General features: G+C 34.0%; 2 protein-coding genes across 5 annotated transcripts; one reads left to right on the top strand and one right to left on the bottom strand.

The window, feature by feature from the left end:
- Positions 1 to 1,841: 1,841 nt before the first annotated feature.
- LOC110466642 (leptin receptor overlapping transcript-like 1) lies at positions 1,842 to 6,011 on the bottom strand. The gene is made up of 4 exons (XM_021523280.1): positions 5,949 to 6,011; positions 5,475 to 5,549; positions 4,772 to 4,958; positions 1,842 to 2,466 (listed from the first exon to the last, which is right to left on the bottom strand). The coding sequence occupies exons 1-4, from the start codon at positions 5,975 to 5,977 to the stop codon at positions 2,353 to 2,355; spliced, it is 405 nt and encodes a 134-aa protein (XP_021378955.1). The 5' UTR covers positions 5,978 to 6,011; the 3' UTR covers positions 1,842 to 2,352.
- Positions 6,012 to 8,737: 2,726 nt separating this feature from the next.
- LOC110466641 lies at positions 8,738 to 14,979 on the top strand. Of its 4 annotated transcripts, none has more exons than XM_021523277.1 (3): positions 8,738 to 8,884; positions 9,979 to 10,112; positions 11,167 to 14,979. In XM_021523277.1, the coding sequence occupies exon 3, from the start codon at positions 11,811 to 11,813 to the stop codon at positions 13,923 to 13,925; it is 2,115 nt and encodes a 704-aa protein (XP_021378952.1). In that variant the 5' UTR covers positions 8,738 to 8,884; positions 9,979 to 10,112; positions 11,167 to 11,810; the 3' UTR covers positions 13,926 to 14,979. The 4 variants fall into 2 exon arrangements, with proteins under 4 accessions (XP_021378952.1, XP_021378953.1, XP_021378951.1 ...); XM_021523276.1 differs by having other exon boundaries at positions 8,738 to 8,888.
- Positions 14,980 to 15,505: the final 526 nt, after the last annotated feature.

The following is a 15,505-nucleotide window of genomic DNA, read 5'->3' as shown; positions in this document are numbered from 1 at the left end:
ACCGGTACATGTCGGTGTACTGAAACTAAACAGCACAATATCATACCGGTACATGTCGGTGTACTGAAACTAAACAGCACAATATCATACCGGTACATGTCGGTGTACTGAAACTAAACAGCACAATATCATACCGGTACATGTCGGTGTACTGAAACTAAACAGCACAATATCATACCGGTACATGTCGGTGTACTGAAACTAAACAGCACAATATCATACCGGTACATGTCGGTGTACTGAAACTAAACAGCACAATATCATACCGGTACATGTCGGTGTACTGAAACTAAACAGCACAATATCATACCGGTACATGTCGGTGTACTGAAACTAAACAGCACAATATCATACCGGTACATGTCGGTGTACTGAAACTAAACAGCACAATATCATACCGGTACATGTCGGTGTACTGAAACTAAACAGCACAATATCATACCGGTACATGTCGGTGTACTGAAACTAAACAGCACAATATCATACCGGTACATGTCGGTGTACTGAAACTAAACAGCACAATATCATACCGGTACATGTCGGTGTACTGAAACTAAACAGCACAATATCATACCGGTACATGTCGGTGTACTGAAACTAAACAGCACAATATCATACCGGTACATGTCGGTGTACTGAAACTAAACAGCACAATATCATACCGGTACATGTCGGTGTACTGAAACTAAACAGCACAATATCATACCGGTACATGTCGGTGTACTGAAACTAAACAGCACAATATCATACCGGTACATGTCGGTGTACTGAAACTAAACAGCACAATATCATACCGGTACATGTCGGTGTACTGAAACTAAACAGCACAATATCATACCGGTACATGTCGGTGTACTGAAACTAAACAGCACAATATCATACCGGTACATGTCGGTGTACTGAAACTAAACAGCACAATATCATACCGGTACATGTCGGTGTACTGAAACTAAACAGCACAATATCATACCGGTACATGTCGGTGTACTGAAACTAAACAGCACAATATCATACCGGTACATGTCTGTGTACTGAAACTAAACAGCACAATATCATACCGGTACATGTCTGTGTACTGAAACTAAACAGCACAATATCATACCGGTACATGTCGGTGTACTGAAACAGCACAATATCATACCAGTACATGTCTGTGTACTGAAACTAAACAAGCCTTGTGCTGACCATTTAACAAAACGAACAATAAATTTAAAGCGTCACATAAGGAAATATACAATTTTTGTATTACTGTATAGCACTTTAATTTCATGAGGTCAAAAATACACATTTTTGTTCCTGGAACAAATTTTCAGGGTATAAATTTCATGCAACACTTAAGCTGGTTAATATATATATCATAACTAATCATCTATCAGAAGGCAAGACATTTGTTTGGTTTATGTACTGAGTAAATGTTTAGGTCACAATTATAGCAAAAATAAAACCTCTATGAAATATAAGTCCCATACAGTAAATATAAGTCCCATACAGTAAATATACGTACTATACAGTAAATATATACAGTAAATATAGGTATTATATTTAGAATACAGTAACTATAATTACTATATGTACTAAACAGTAAATATAAGTACCATACAGTAAACATAAGTACTAAACAGTAAATATAAGTTCCATACAGTAAACATAAGTACTAAACAGTAAATATAAGTACCATACAGTAAACATGAGTGCTATATACAGAGAATTTAAATACTATGCAGTAAATGCATGTGCTATTACAGTAAATAAAATTACTTTACAGTAGATATAAGTGCTTTACAGTAAATATGTATTACAGTAATTTAAATGCTGTAAAGTAAATATAATTGCTATACAGTAAATATATATACTATAGAGGAAATATATGTACTATACATTAAATGAATTTTAATCAAGTTGATTATTAACAAACTATGGTAAGATAAACAAAAATTATGATACTGTAATACAGAAATAATAATCAGTTTATTTTAAAGTGTTTTTTTAAAGTTTTATAACTGTAGAGGTATTGTATATCCTCTTATGATAAAATAGGTTGGCTTCATAGCATTACTGTATCAAGAATATCATGAAGGTTCCTCGAGAAATTGTAAGTTCTAAAACCCTCCTGCATGTTATATTTAACTAAAAGAAATATATTAATATTGCTGATGTCAGGGAGATTCTCATTTGATTGTATTTATTCTGGCAACTCCAACTGACCACAGGAGACCATACAATCTTCAGAACTACAGACATCCATCATGGACTGTAGAGATAATGGCTTGGAAAAACTTAACATGTCCAGCAAAAAGCTGATTGTTGACTGTCTAACAAATCTGCGGAGGTTTTCTACATGCATCCAGGCATTTACCACATTGAATAGTCAAGGTCATCACTGTCGAAAACATAGAAGTAGCCAAGAATTGTCAAAAACACTACAATGTTAGCTGACAGCACCAACGCACATGCTCCCCACTGGATCTGAAAATAAACCAACATTGTATTAGCTTATCTGGCCCAGGTATGGAAAAACTTCTAAACTCTGAAAGACATTCATAACCTGAATATTCTTTTTTTTCTTCCTCCCAAATGTTCTAGTTAGTCTTTCTACAATTCTTAACATTGTAAGAATGAATATCGTACAATCCTGACTAAGCTGGGGTTTTTCCCTCCAATTCAATTGTGAATCCAAAATGGCTACCACAGCTGCCATCTTGAAAATTTATTAATACACTTATCTAGTTTAATTTTGTCAGTTTAGCAGAAAATTTGTCAGAATTATAAATACACAATACCAATTATTGGCCAATCATCAATCTGAATCAAAGGTGGCTATCATGGCTGCCATCTAAAACAAATGTTTGTTTCCGTATTACTCAAATAAGTGTTTAATCTCCTTTAGCCTCTAGATCTTGTTAATTTGGCGACTCTTTAATTATAAGATGCTTTTGATAACACATGCTTCATTTTCTTTTCCAAGTTTCGATGGATAACCCTAGATCTTTATTCTGAAATATAGATGTATTTTAATGTTAATTCCAAGTATTTTCCTTTTTGTATTCAAAGTCCCTTTCATTTTCCTCTTTTTGTACGATTAAGCCTATATACTTATATTTACAACAGGAGTGATACAAATATGGCAAAATACCCACTCAATATCACCAATAAACTGAGGCAATATTGGATGAACTGGGCCAATAAAGAACAAACTTGATCAATATCAAGATTTGCTCCATCCAACTCATCCCTTGTCATTCTAACATTTCTAGAGTTATCATCAATGAATAGGTATGGTGCTGGAATCTACATATACAATGGCCTTCACATTCGAAGTTCTTCGTTGAACGTGACATTTGGAGTAGAAATCCAAGGAGAGGTGATGTTGGGTTGGAAGTATTACCACACAATGTCATCAACATGTATCAAAAGTGACTTAAACTGACTTTCATTTGAAAAGCTGCACAATCTCATGGCAATCAATGACAATAAAGGGGAGCGTGAAAAAATAAAATGTCTATCCATACATGATAGGGATAAATCAACTAAACAAATAATGTGGAATATGTTGAATTATGGTTAATTTTCTTTTTTAGAAAGTTAATCAATAAAAGTGTTATTTATCAGCTAATTTAATATTGACCCAGTTAGTAGGCCTCAGTCTTCACCCATGGCCACAAGTTTTTATAATTGTACTATAGGAAGGTTTGATAATAAGTTTAATCCCTATTAGGCCAAGTTATTAGCCATGGTCCGTTATATTAGCCCACAACTAATAACCCCACATATACACCTATATGATAGTGTTATTTACAAGCTTATTCCATATTGGCCAAGTTATTAGGCCTTGGTCTGCCATACTGGCCCTTGGCTAATAAGCCTATCATATACTACATGTGTAAGTATTACATTATTACATGTATTACATTATTACATGTATATAGTACCCGTGTTTATGTAATATTGAATAAATTTACTATTCACACCTTGATAATAATATGGGAAAACTGTGCCCAAACTGAGTCAATATGGCTAGGACTGGGCCATTATCGACCAACTGGGCCAGTATGGCTAGGAATGGGCCATTATCGACCATTTGGGCCAATATAGCTAGGACTGGGCCATTATCGACCAACTGGGCCAGTATGGCTAGGAATGGGCCATTATCGACCAACTGGCCTAATATGGCTAGGACTTGGCCATTATCGACCAACTGGGCCAATAATGCTAAGACTTGGCCATTATCGACCAACTGGGCCAGTATGGCTAGGACTTGGCCATTATCGACCAACTGGGCCAATATGGCTAGGAATGGGCCATTATCGACCAACTGGACCATATGGCTAGGACTTGGCCATTATCGACCAACTGGGCCAGTATGGCTAGGAATGGGCCATTATTGACCAACTGGGCCAATATGGCTAGGACTTGGCCATTATCGACCAACTGGGCCAATACAAAACAAACTGATCATGAACCAATACTGAAATGAATGCCAACTGAACGCAGCTCTGACATTTGAACACTAAAATTAATAACTTTTTCTGCTATTTTAGAAAGACAATTAATTAAAGTGTCATTAATTAGATAATGCCATATTGGCCCAATGATATCATTAGGGCCATTGATATCATTAGGTGGCCCTAAATGACCACAGCCGTCGATGGGCCGTTAAACATAAACAAACGAACAAAATATCATTAGGACTAAGTCCGATTACTTGACCAACATGGAATTAGCATATTTGTAGCCTTAATTTTTCAACTTTTTTAATGTACCTAATACTTACCACACTGACATGTGCCAATACCAATGGTAACCCCATCGATGACACAACTATCCCTGTAGTAACAAAGATAGCCATTTCTAAACAGGCACTACTGGACGAGTCAAATGAGTTCATACATCGCTTGGACAGGGTCATCGGCAGAGGGGCCAGGATGTAGAAAAACAGCACAAACAGGGGCCACCAATTGCTGTAAAGAAACCAAAACACCATTAAATGGCTCACTCAGTCATAGCTTGACAAAGGGACCCGTCGGTCTTGAAACGTTGCGACACATTTAATACGTACATTGTTTGTGTAGAAAGTAAAACTTTGATATCATCATTAAATGCTTTCACAGTTATGGTTTAGTTTGGTTTGATATTTTGTGGAAATTCTATTTAAAAGTTTACTCAATACTTATAATAACAAATATTTTTTTGTGATATTTCCCAATTCATAATATATAACAATCCAAGAGTGTAAAGTCAAAGGTACATATCATATATTGTTCTACTTTGAAATTACAATGGCTCGAGTTGGTATTCCTAGGGCTGTTCAGAGAACTTTTTGCCTTTAAGATACATATAATTTTACACACAAGAAACACACATGTCTGGTATAAATTAATGTACCAGTATACCTGTAATTCATTCAACAATTTTAGATAATGTTAAAAATAAGCTTGACACACAAATGTATTTATGTTAGATCAGATTATTCTTACTTGAACTGTGGGAGGGCACATCCTAACACCAAAAATGTGATACCTATCGCAGCTGCAAATGCAAGGCTTATCAACCTGGAAAATAATTAAGGCATTAGCATCACAATGAGAAAGTAGATCAATTAACACCAAATGCAAGATAACAACATCTATATTGAGTCATACTGACAGGATAGAAGAAAAGAAACCTTACCAGTATTAAGAAATTTAGTCAATTTTTGAATTATCCCTGATGATGAATATCTAAGTCTTTAGTTTTAAAAGACCAATTGTGTATTCAATTTCTGTCAAAAAGATTTTATCATAAAGAAATGTTCTTGAGTTAAAATCAAGAAATTGGTGAAAATTGTTAGCATAACTGTAGTAACTACTTAAGGGGAAATAATTATTCAGTTTAATGTCATATTTCTTTTAAGAAAAGAATGCTAAGCTAACAAAGAAGTCTGATTGGAATTAAAGATAATAAATACTTACGCTGTTTGTTGACAGGATGGAATTGACATGAATGAAAAATAAAAAAAGAACAACAATTTAGTTTAATTGCACCCAATTTAAATAAAAAAAATATCTATAACACCAAAAAACATAAAATTTTCATTGATAATCTTGAACTCTTTTTAATCCTTGAAAGAATCACACAGTAAAAATGTTGCCTTAGTTGTAAATTTAAGCTTATTATAAGTTATGAAGATTTGCATCCATGTGTCTCTCGATTCTAATTGCATGATTAATTTTAGTTGTAATTAATGAATTATTTGTTTGTTTCATCAAAGACTACATAAATATACTAATCGTATACACGTATATTTGTTGTCTCCACTTTTGGTTTGGTCAACCATGAGAGTTATTGAGTTTCTGCTTTCAGTTCATAAATTATGCTTAGGGTAAGTAGGAAGCAAGATTTTTAAATACTTCATTTTATATTTAAATGGTTATATGGAGACAAATTACATACAATCCGCAAAAAAATACATATCTTATTAGGTATCTATATCGACATTGAAAACTTAAAACAATTTGTATAAATTACTGCTGCTTTATAGTTTCATAAAATATTGATTTATAGCACGTTAGTATACAAATCAAACATAGAACTGGGAAAATGGCAATGAACCAGCTGCTGCATTATGATGTTTATATAGCAAGCTACCTATCTGGTTGCCTTGGTTACCTATCATGTTTACGTCATCCTCAAAATTCCAGGAGTAATGCACACTTACAGTATGTTCTCTGCAACCCCTGAATATGTCATGGCAAAATTGAAGGCACACAGCTAGCTATTTGATTGGTTTCAGGGGGAAAAAAAGCCTGGCCAATTGCTAGGCTGATATACCTATCATCTGAATTGACAGTTAGATCTAGAGGAGTGACAGCCGACATCAAAGACAGTCAGTTTTACTGTTACACTGTCCAACGACACTTTTGACACACATTGAAGGATGAAATTGGTCTTCTTGTATCATCCTTAAGGTGGCACACAACGAGACTTCTATTTTGACATGATATATTCCAGGGGCTGAGAACGTAAGTGAGCATAACCCCTTGAATTAAATTTCAAGGATGCGTTATATTAACAGTACCTGTAATGACTCATTAGTTAGGTGCAGTACAGAGCTTTATAAAGATGGATATTGAGCTTTTATAGCCAAAATGACTATCTGAAGAGTTGTTTTAAACTTGTTTTAAAAATATATCTGAAAGAAAGGGTGATAACTCTGTGTATGGAGGTATGTGTGTTGCGCTATATATGCATGGGGCCCCCTGCAGAATCAGGTTTTTTCTACATCTTAATTCTGCTTAATGGGACATTGATTTTTCAATGCAGAAAACTAAATTGATCTGCTGACCCTATTCACGGACTTAGATAACATAATTCCGTGCCCTTTTACAACACTTCGGATCTCTATATTTTCCTGTGTCTCCTTAGAACCTGTCGAATCAAATGACTGTAGCTGTTGCAAAGACGTGAAACCCCAAACAAATATCCTCATAATGTTCGACTGGATTTCCAGAAAAACTTCGAACCAAACAACAAAAGAATGATGCCATGTTATCATGTAATGTTTGAAATTTTCTATGCGCTTTTCAAATCCATCAATTTGATCAGTTGAGTAACAACACGACTCGTTGATTTCAACGAAAATGTTGTTTTTAAACCTTGCATCATAAGTCTTGAAAGCTGTCGGTGTTCATATAGTAAGATTCACCAGGTAATATACACATAAACATGTACAAAACAGATCTAGTTAGTACACAATAGTAGCAGTATTTTATCTTCAAATGTGCAAAAAATTGTTATTTCTCTTTCTGATGGAAAAAGGAAAATCTATCATAGAAGAAAAACTTGTATTTGTATAAGGTATATACACAATTTTCATAAAATATCTATGAAAAAATGTTTTTTATGACTAATGCTCTCATGTGACAGACATTCTATAGCAGGTATATCTCTTGTGACTCTACGGTGAGTCTACCTGTCACTCATCCGACTTGTTTGAAAACCAACATAAAACATTTCAAAATCTGTTTAACCAATCGTCAAAATCGACGAACATCATATATTAATAATGAAAGCTAACAAACAAAAGGCACGTGCTTCTGAAATCGTAAAGTTTGCAACGCATAAACATTAAATGATAAATATGACAGAGCACTTGCTGTTTACCTCTGATGCCAGCCATGTTGAATATATGTAACGTCATGTTAGTTCCGTACCCTGAAATAGAATAATTATCAAAATCATTAAGAAAGTGGGTCAATGATATTTAAAACACATAATTTAACTGTAATTAGCTTTTATAAACACGCTCTTATCTTTATTTTTCAAGGATTTTTTCGAAACTAATTTTATTGTTTCTAAACAAAGAACCAAATGACGGCAAATTCGGATATACAATGCCCGTTTTCCCTTCGGATTATAGGAATATTTACTTTTTTTCAACATTTTGTTTTATAATTTGGCACACATCTAGAAATTACCCAGCGCTTCTATTGATAGCATTAACATAACTATGCATTTCTTAGATTTTTAAACATGATAATTTATTTTATCAAAACAATATTAATATGCAAATACATAGCGGCCTGTTGGAATGATGTCAACAGTAACTTTTATGCGAAGATGAAACTTCACAGTAACGAAGACAAATGTAATTATATAAATAAAACCAAAAATATCATCAAAATCGGACGAAAAACAACAACAGGAAAATTTATTGAAAGTAAGTAAATTAACATTGAAAGTAAAAAACGGCTTACATATCAGATCAAAATTGACTGTAACATAGAGTTATCTCCCCTGTAAAAGTTTCCATCAAAATGGCGACGAATGCTGAGAAGGAACCGGCTGCGCTTAAACTTCGTCCAAAAAAGATAGTTTCAAAGGACAGAAATCAGATGTCTTCCTATGCGTAAGTAAGTTATTATATCAGTTCACAAAATATACGTTACTGAGTGGCAATATTTCATGTTAATCACTATTAATATGGATTACATTTCCATCGAGTGAAGTGAAGCCGGTGTCCGGGCAATTTTGCTACCGGTAATATACGACTAAGAGAGATAGAGCAGAATTCATCTTCTTTCAATTTGAGTGCAGTTGTCACAATTAGGTGTTCTAGGAGGTGACAGTTGTGTAATAATACTTTTGGATGATTTCTTTACAAACGGCACAAAGCTAATGACATATAATGATATATATACATGCTCTTGAGTTAATTAAAATGATACATGGCAACAAATGAATTCTTGTGATTCCTGGGTTCATTACTTTGATTTTGATATGAGACCGTCTAAACACTTTAACAGTGTACGATATTTAAAATTCCATAATTGAAATGGACTGACAGAAACTCACATTGGCATCTTTTTCTTCAGTTGTCAATGTTCATATATTAATGCCTCGAGCTAAGAATTTAATACTGGTATAAGTTCTGGATCCGGGAGTGCAGGAAGATACTAGGAGTGCAGGATATAGCTTTTTCCTACTCGGGGACCTATAATAAAGTCCTACTTTAAAATAAATAATCATGATCTTATCTTTACAAACATAGATGACATACACAGTTAGCCTGACCAGACCTAAACATTTTGACAGATAGCTAAAAGATGTCCACCCCAGGTATCTGTCAAATTGTCTGAGTCTGGTGTATACGTAGGGGCCAGAGAACTCTGCTAATAGATGATGTGCATCATTATAGATTCATATGCTGTGCAGATAAAACAATCTTAAAAACAAATAAAAAATGATAATATCATGGTACATGTACTCCTTACTGATGTATGTACATGAGTAATTTAACAAAATTAAATTAGCTTAATTACTAAAATATAATAATCAATATTGTACAAATGCACATCATGTTGTCAGAGACGTATATAACCGGTTACATATGTATCTGATGCTGTGCAACCTGGAAAAGACTTGGCTAGAAATAGAATTTGTTGAAACCAAACTACTGGTAGGCTGAGAAATTACATTTATATGTAAAACTTTTTTTTGCAGTGACCTTGCCAATCCACCGAACACGTCCATCACGTCAAGTAGTAACAGAAGACGTAGCTGGACAGCAGGGTTTTATCCGATTGAGGTTGTTGATGATGACAAGTATAAGGATATGGTAAAGGTTCACTACATAGGTAAATTATAGTCACTAGAATGTTGACAAACTTAATTGTATATATACATTACCATGCATGTGTAATATGTACATGTGTCTTTTTTAAAATGAAAAGTTTAAGCTCAAGGCCACACAGAATAAAGCGATGCAAATGATAAAAATATGTATATATATAATATAGTGCCTATATTTCAATTTTCTTTTAATTTTACATGAAATGAAAAGGTCCTCTTGTTTTTGAAAAAAAAATGCTCTAAACAGTAAATGACCAATTGCTCACAGGATTTTCTTTGCTAATATATTAAAGTATTTGAATAAATATTAGAATTGGTTTTCTGTAGATTTCAGATTTTGTTCAGAAATGCTTTTGATCAGCCAGCTTTAAAATTTAAATTAAAAAGTTCAAATTCCTGGTTTATATAGAAATAACTTAATAAATAACATCCTTGAGTTAAAAACCAATAGGAATGTTTAATATTCTATAATAATAAGGGCCCCACTTGAAAATGGAAGGGACCAACAGCAATAATTCCATGGTGTCCATTCATCTGTCTGTCTGCAGTCTGGACAGGCAGTGGACACACCTTTGTTTTATGGATGTTATATAAATATAAAATTGCTGAGTTTTCACATAGATACACTGTTACACATATATAGATACATGACTTGTCATGTAATTTCATATGCAATATGAGTTTGTATAATTTGTCATTCAATCTCAAGTTCACTGTTTTTAAAAGCAGAACATGTACAGGATGTACAAATACATAGCTATATATATCCATATAGCATACTGACTACTGAAGCACACAGTACAGCCGACCCGCCTCGCCCACCACACCCCACCCCACCCCATGTGTGTGATAAGTTCTATGTACTAGTTTTATTACTATTAAGCCAAAAATATATGTTTACAAATACAATAAATGTATGGTTGGTAGGTCAATTTGTGTTATTTTATAATTTGAAGTTTTTAAACACTTTGTGTATAATGTAGATCTACATTATCTATAGCAGACCCTAAATACCCTATTTGTTGGTCTTAACTATTTGCTTGCTCTTTTTTTTTCCAGGATGGCATCATCGATACGATGAATACATAAAAAAAAGTGCAGTAAAATCAACACCTCTACATCATTCTACACAGATCCAAAGCTTAAAAATCAATATAAAAGAATCCCTTTCACCAGGACGAAGTGACAGCAAGATTATTTTGCACCAGTATATGACTTCAGAGGAATTCATACCATTGGAATGTTGTGGAACACTCCACAAAGCGACGAGAACACGTAAGGTGTATCGGATAGCAAAAAGACAAGACCTCGAACGGCTACTGGGAGTCGGTTTTGACTATAGGATTTTAAATGAGCAAGGTGACTCGTTTTTCATCGATACATCCACCATCAGGTACTGGTTAGGGCAAAGGAAAGCATTGAAAGATTTTTTATTGTTCCCGGACCATGTGGAAGAAGATTATATGAACCGTGGTAGCCAACTAACTTTTTCATTTGTGAAGAAACCAGGCAACAAAAATATGTTTCAGAATCTGTTAAACAATGATTCAATTTGAAAATTCAATTGATTCAACAACACTTCTAGGTAACCTATTGTGTGTTTTTTGGACATTGAACACTTCAGTCAGTGGTATTCAGTTATGATGTTCATTTACAACTTCCTTTTATCCTAGGTACATGTAGGATTACAAACTGTATTTGAAATGGTTTTGTTTTCAAAAAAGATTCTGTTTGAAATAATTGATAATGATCAGTTTCGAGACAAACCTATGAATGATTACTTTGTTCGCCAGGTCATTAGAAAAATTGAAGACAAAATTTTTGTAAAAGTGAATCCATCTGAAAGTGATTTGAAAAATTTGAAGTCTTTAATTTTTAAGCTGAAAGACAAAGCAAAAAAACAACGTAAACTAGGTGGATTCCAATTCAGGAAATTTCTTTCTGAACTTTCCTCGTCTGCATTTGAATGGCAAGCTCCGGTAGATAGACATGAATGTGAAAATGTGCTTAAAGAACATAAAGAAATGTTGCTAAAATGTCAAGAAGAAAATAAAAAATTAACAGAAACTATCTTACTTAATGTAAAAAACAATAACATACCAGAATGTTCAAAGCCACTTGGTCGGAAATTTTCTGAGCTTACAAAGTCTGGTCAGTCCAAAAGAAGGAAGGTGGAGAGAGAAACAGTGAAAAAGTCATTGAAATTCTTGGATAAAGAAAATATAAAACCTTTGTCTGTATCGGTTGAGAGGGAAAATGGCAAGAAAGAAGTGTTGGTGCTCAGAGAAAGTAAAGAGAAGCAAGACATGGAGGAAAACTCTGATGAGTTGAGTGCATTGCTTTATATTTTAGACACTTTCAATATCAGCAGAGAGGCATATGCCGAACTTAGTATGTATTGTAAAGAATTACCAAGGCGTCATGTGTTACAGGAATATGTGAATAAGCTAAATACTGGATTTAAGATTGTGGATACTCCCAATGGCCTCGGAGTCCAACAGTCCTTGAAAACTAAACTTTTGCAAGTTTTGAATTCATTAACTGCAGAAGATAATAAATTTGCACCTGATGGAAAAATCAAAATCAAGTTATCAGGAGATGGTACAAATGTTGGTAAACGTCTGCACGTTGTAAATGTGTCATTCACAGTGATCAATGAGAAGAGATGCAGAGCTGCCAGTGGAAACTACCCTCTTTGTGTGATGAATTCGAAGGAAGCTTACAGTGAGCTTGCTGATGGACTTAGAGATTTACGACAGGAAGTTGGGGAATTACAGGATTCATCTATCACTGTTGATGGAAGGGATTTTACTATTGAAATACTCCTTGGTGGAGATTATAAGTTTCTCTTGGTTGCAGTGGGAATACCTTGTATAGCTTCAGAATATTTCTGTGTGTATTGCAAGTGCAGTAAGTCTGAAAAATGTAAATTAGATTTAGAATGGTCAATGGAGGATGTAACCAAGGGTGCTAGGTCTCTGTATGAATGCCCTGACGGTTGTCTGAAAGCTCGCAAAAAAATTAGTAAAAAAGCATTTTCTGTAGTTAATCCCCCACTGTTCCCACATATTGGTCCACTGAGGGTTGTGGTGGACCCTTTGCACATGTTTCTAAGAATTACAGACAAACTTTTCAATCTGCTTATAGCAGAGCTCAGAACACTTGATAACATAAATGGAAACACTACCTTCAACACAGGAGTGATTGACAGAAGTAAAGTTCAACATGTCGCAAAATTAGAAACTGTTTTGGAACAATTGGGAATACATTTCTCGCTCTCTGTAAACCGGGATACAAAGCGCCTTGAGTACAGAGATCTTATTGGCCCAGAAAAACTGAAACTGATGAAATCATTCTGTGCAAATGATCTCATTTCAGATGATGGACGAGCAGAAATTTTGCAGAAAGTATGGGATGGTTTTTCTCAAATTGAGAAAATTATGAAATCTGAAACTCCTGATGCTGATGAATTAGAAGAACGGACAAAAGAGTGGTGTTTGCTGTATGTTGAAGCCTTTCAGTCCCGGGACATCACACCTTACATTCACATTCTTCGATGTCATGCACATGAATTAATCAGGCGTCATGGAGATATTTCTTCGTTTACCCAACAAGGACTGGAAAAATTAAATGACACCATCACAAAACAATACTTTCGAGGCAGCTGTCATAAACCTCAACTAGCATTGCGCCAGATCATGGAAAAACAAAATAGAATCTCAATCTTGGAAAATTCACAAAGGCAAAAATCAAAGACACTGAAATGTTCATGTTGTGGTGGTGCAGATCATAATAAAATTAGTTGTGGTAAGTCATAACATATACACGGAACAGAAAAGCTGAAAAAGATTTGTTGTTGGTAATCCTGTATTTAACGTGACAGAAAGTTAAGAAAACTTACTAGTTACATATGTGTGAGGGTATGTGTTTGCTTTGTTTATAGCACATGTTATTTCTTTATGAAATATAATGCTATTTATTTTTTTATGAAGTAATACCTGACCTGCATATATGAAGTAACATTCCATGGCAATACATATATGTATAAATCAAGTTGTTGAAAGCACATTGTAAATTGTAAGAGATTTTACACTGTATTATTTGTTTTTGTTAAATGTTGCAAGTATTTTTTTCTAATACATTGATTTATCTACAAATTGTGCTTTTTATTTCTTAACAATCTGTCCTCTTGTGTCAAAACCTAAAAGAGATCTCTGATGTGATGTGTTCATTTGTTTTTTTATTATTATTTTTAATTTTTATCTACAAATAGTGTTATACATTAATTGTTAATTGCTAAGTGTGTATTTTTTTTATTTCGCCGGAAAGGAACGGTTGTAATATGTAAACTGTGATTTAAAATGTGATATGTCAAGTGCCAATAAAATTGTTAGACTGGAATTTTTTCTTGGCTATGATTTTCACCCAGCACCAGTTGCCGTTCAACTAAAGAAAACGAGGAAATTACGGATTTATTTTTAGATATATCTATCTCCAACCTGATTGGCTGAATAGTTGTGATTTCCAATGATGTCATTCCAAAGGTATTAAGTGATTGGCTTGTTCACAGTTTCTAAATATAATAAATTGTTGGGCTACCCTCTCACCAAACGCCGCCTTTTCTTTGGCAAAACCACTCGATCGGATGGCTTTACTTACAATTTTACGACGTGTAGCTGATCCTGATGTAAATGCAAACACATTCGTTCAATTCGAAATAAACACAGTTAACTGCAATCGGGAGTAATAAACGATACCAAGTCAATATATCAAGGACTGCTTAACAATCTGACTTTAAGAGCCGGTAATGCATAGGCGAAACGTGACGAAGTTGACCAAAGGGCAGACAACTCTTTTACAGTCAACTTTGATCTGATATGTGGCACGTCACGTTCTAGATAGTTTCAAGCAGACCAATGCCAATGTATATTGTTAGACTATGTTTGAAGTTTTAATTAATGACTGATCAAAGAAAATGCATCACTGTCCAACTTTGATTTATCACATGATACTAGGGGTGGGTATTGTAAGCAATTTTCACTTTGCAATTTATTGCAATATTGAAGGAATATTACAATATATCACAAGGTATATATTGTATTCCTAAAAGTCAATATTTTATTATGTGAGAACCAGTTCAGTAAGCTTCAATGATAAGTTGAAAATTAATTCTTATAATTTTGAAAGTTATCCACACACCAAAACATCTTAAGAAGGATAATATTGATCCAATCATGATGTTAACGTTATTTCTGGAATATTATTACAGAAATGTGCTTGAACTACCAAGGCAATTTGTTAAAAAATTGTATCAATATATTGCCATTTTCACAAAATGTTATTGCAATATATACAATTACTAGTATTCAAATATTATTGGCTGCCCCCAATTAATCAA

This window comes from Mizuhopecten yessoensis, unplaced genomic scaffold (assembly GCF_002113885.1).
Source record: "Mizuhopecten yessoensis strain PY_sf001 unplaced genomic scaffold, ASM211388v2 scaffold11139, whole genome shotgun sequence".
Lineage (NCBI taxonomy): Eukaryota > Metazoa > Mollusca > Bivalvia > Pectinida > Pectinidae > Mizuhopecten > Mizuhopecten yessoensis.
Note: the sequence above shows the minus strand (reverse complement) of the source record. Positions and strands in the feature narration are given on the sequence as shown.

What these genes read in the sequence shown, in the direction of transcription:
- LOC110466642 (XM_021523280.1), bottom strand. Translation starts at nt 5,977, where the DNA reads ATGTCAATTCCATCCTGTCAACAAACAGC. An exon ending in CCATCCTGTCAACAAACAGC is followed by an intron (nt 5,550 to 5,948) that starts GTAAGTATTTAT and finishes ATTATTTTCCAG; the next exon opens with GTTGATAAGCCTTGCATTTG. An exon ending in TGTGCCCTCCCACAGTTCAA is followed by an intron (nt 4,959 to 5,474) that starts GTAAGAATAATC and finishes GTTTCTTTACAG; the next exon opens with CAATTGGTGGCCCCTGTTTG.
- LOC110466641 (XM_021523277.1), top strand. Translation starts at nt 11,811, where the DNA reads ATGGTTTTGTTTTCAAAAAAGATTCTGTTTGAAATAATTGATAATGAT.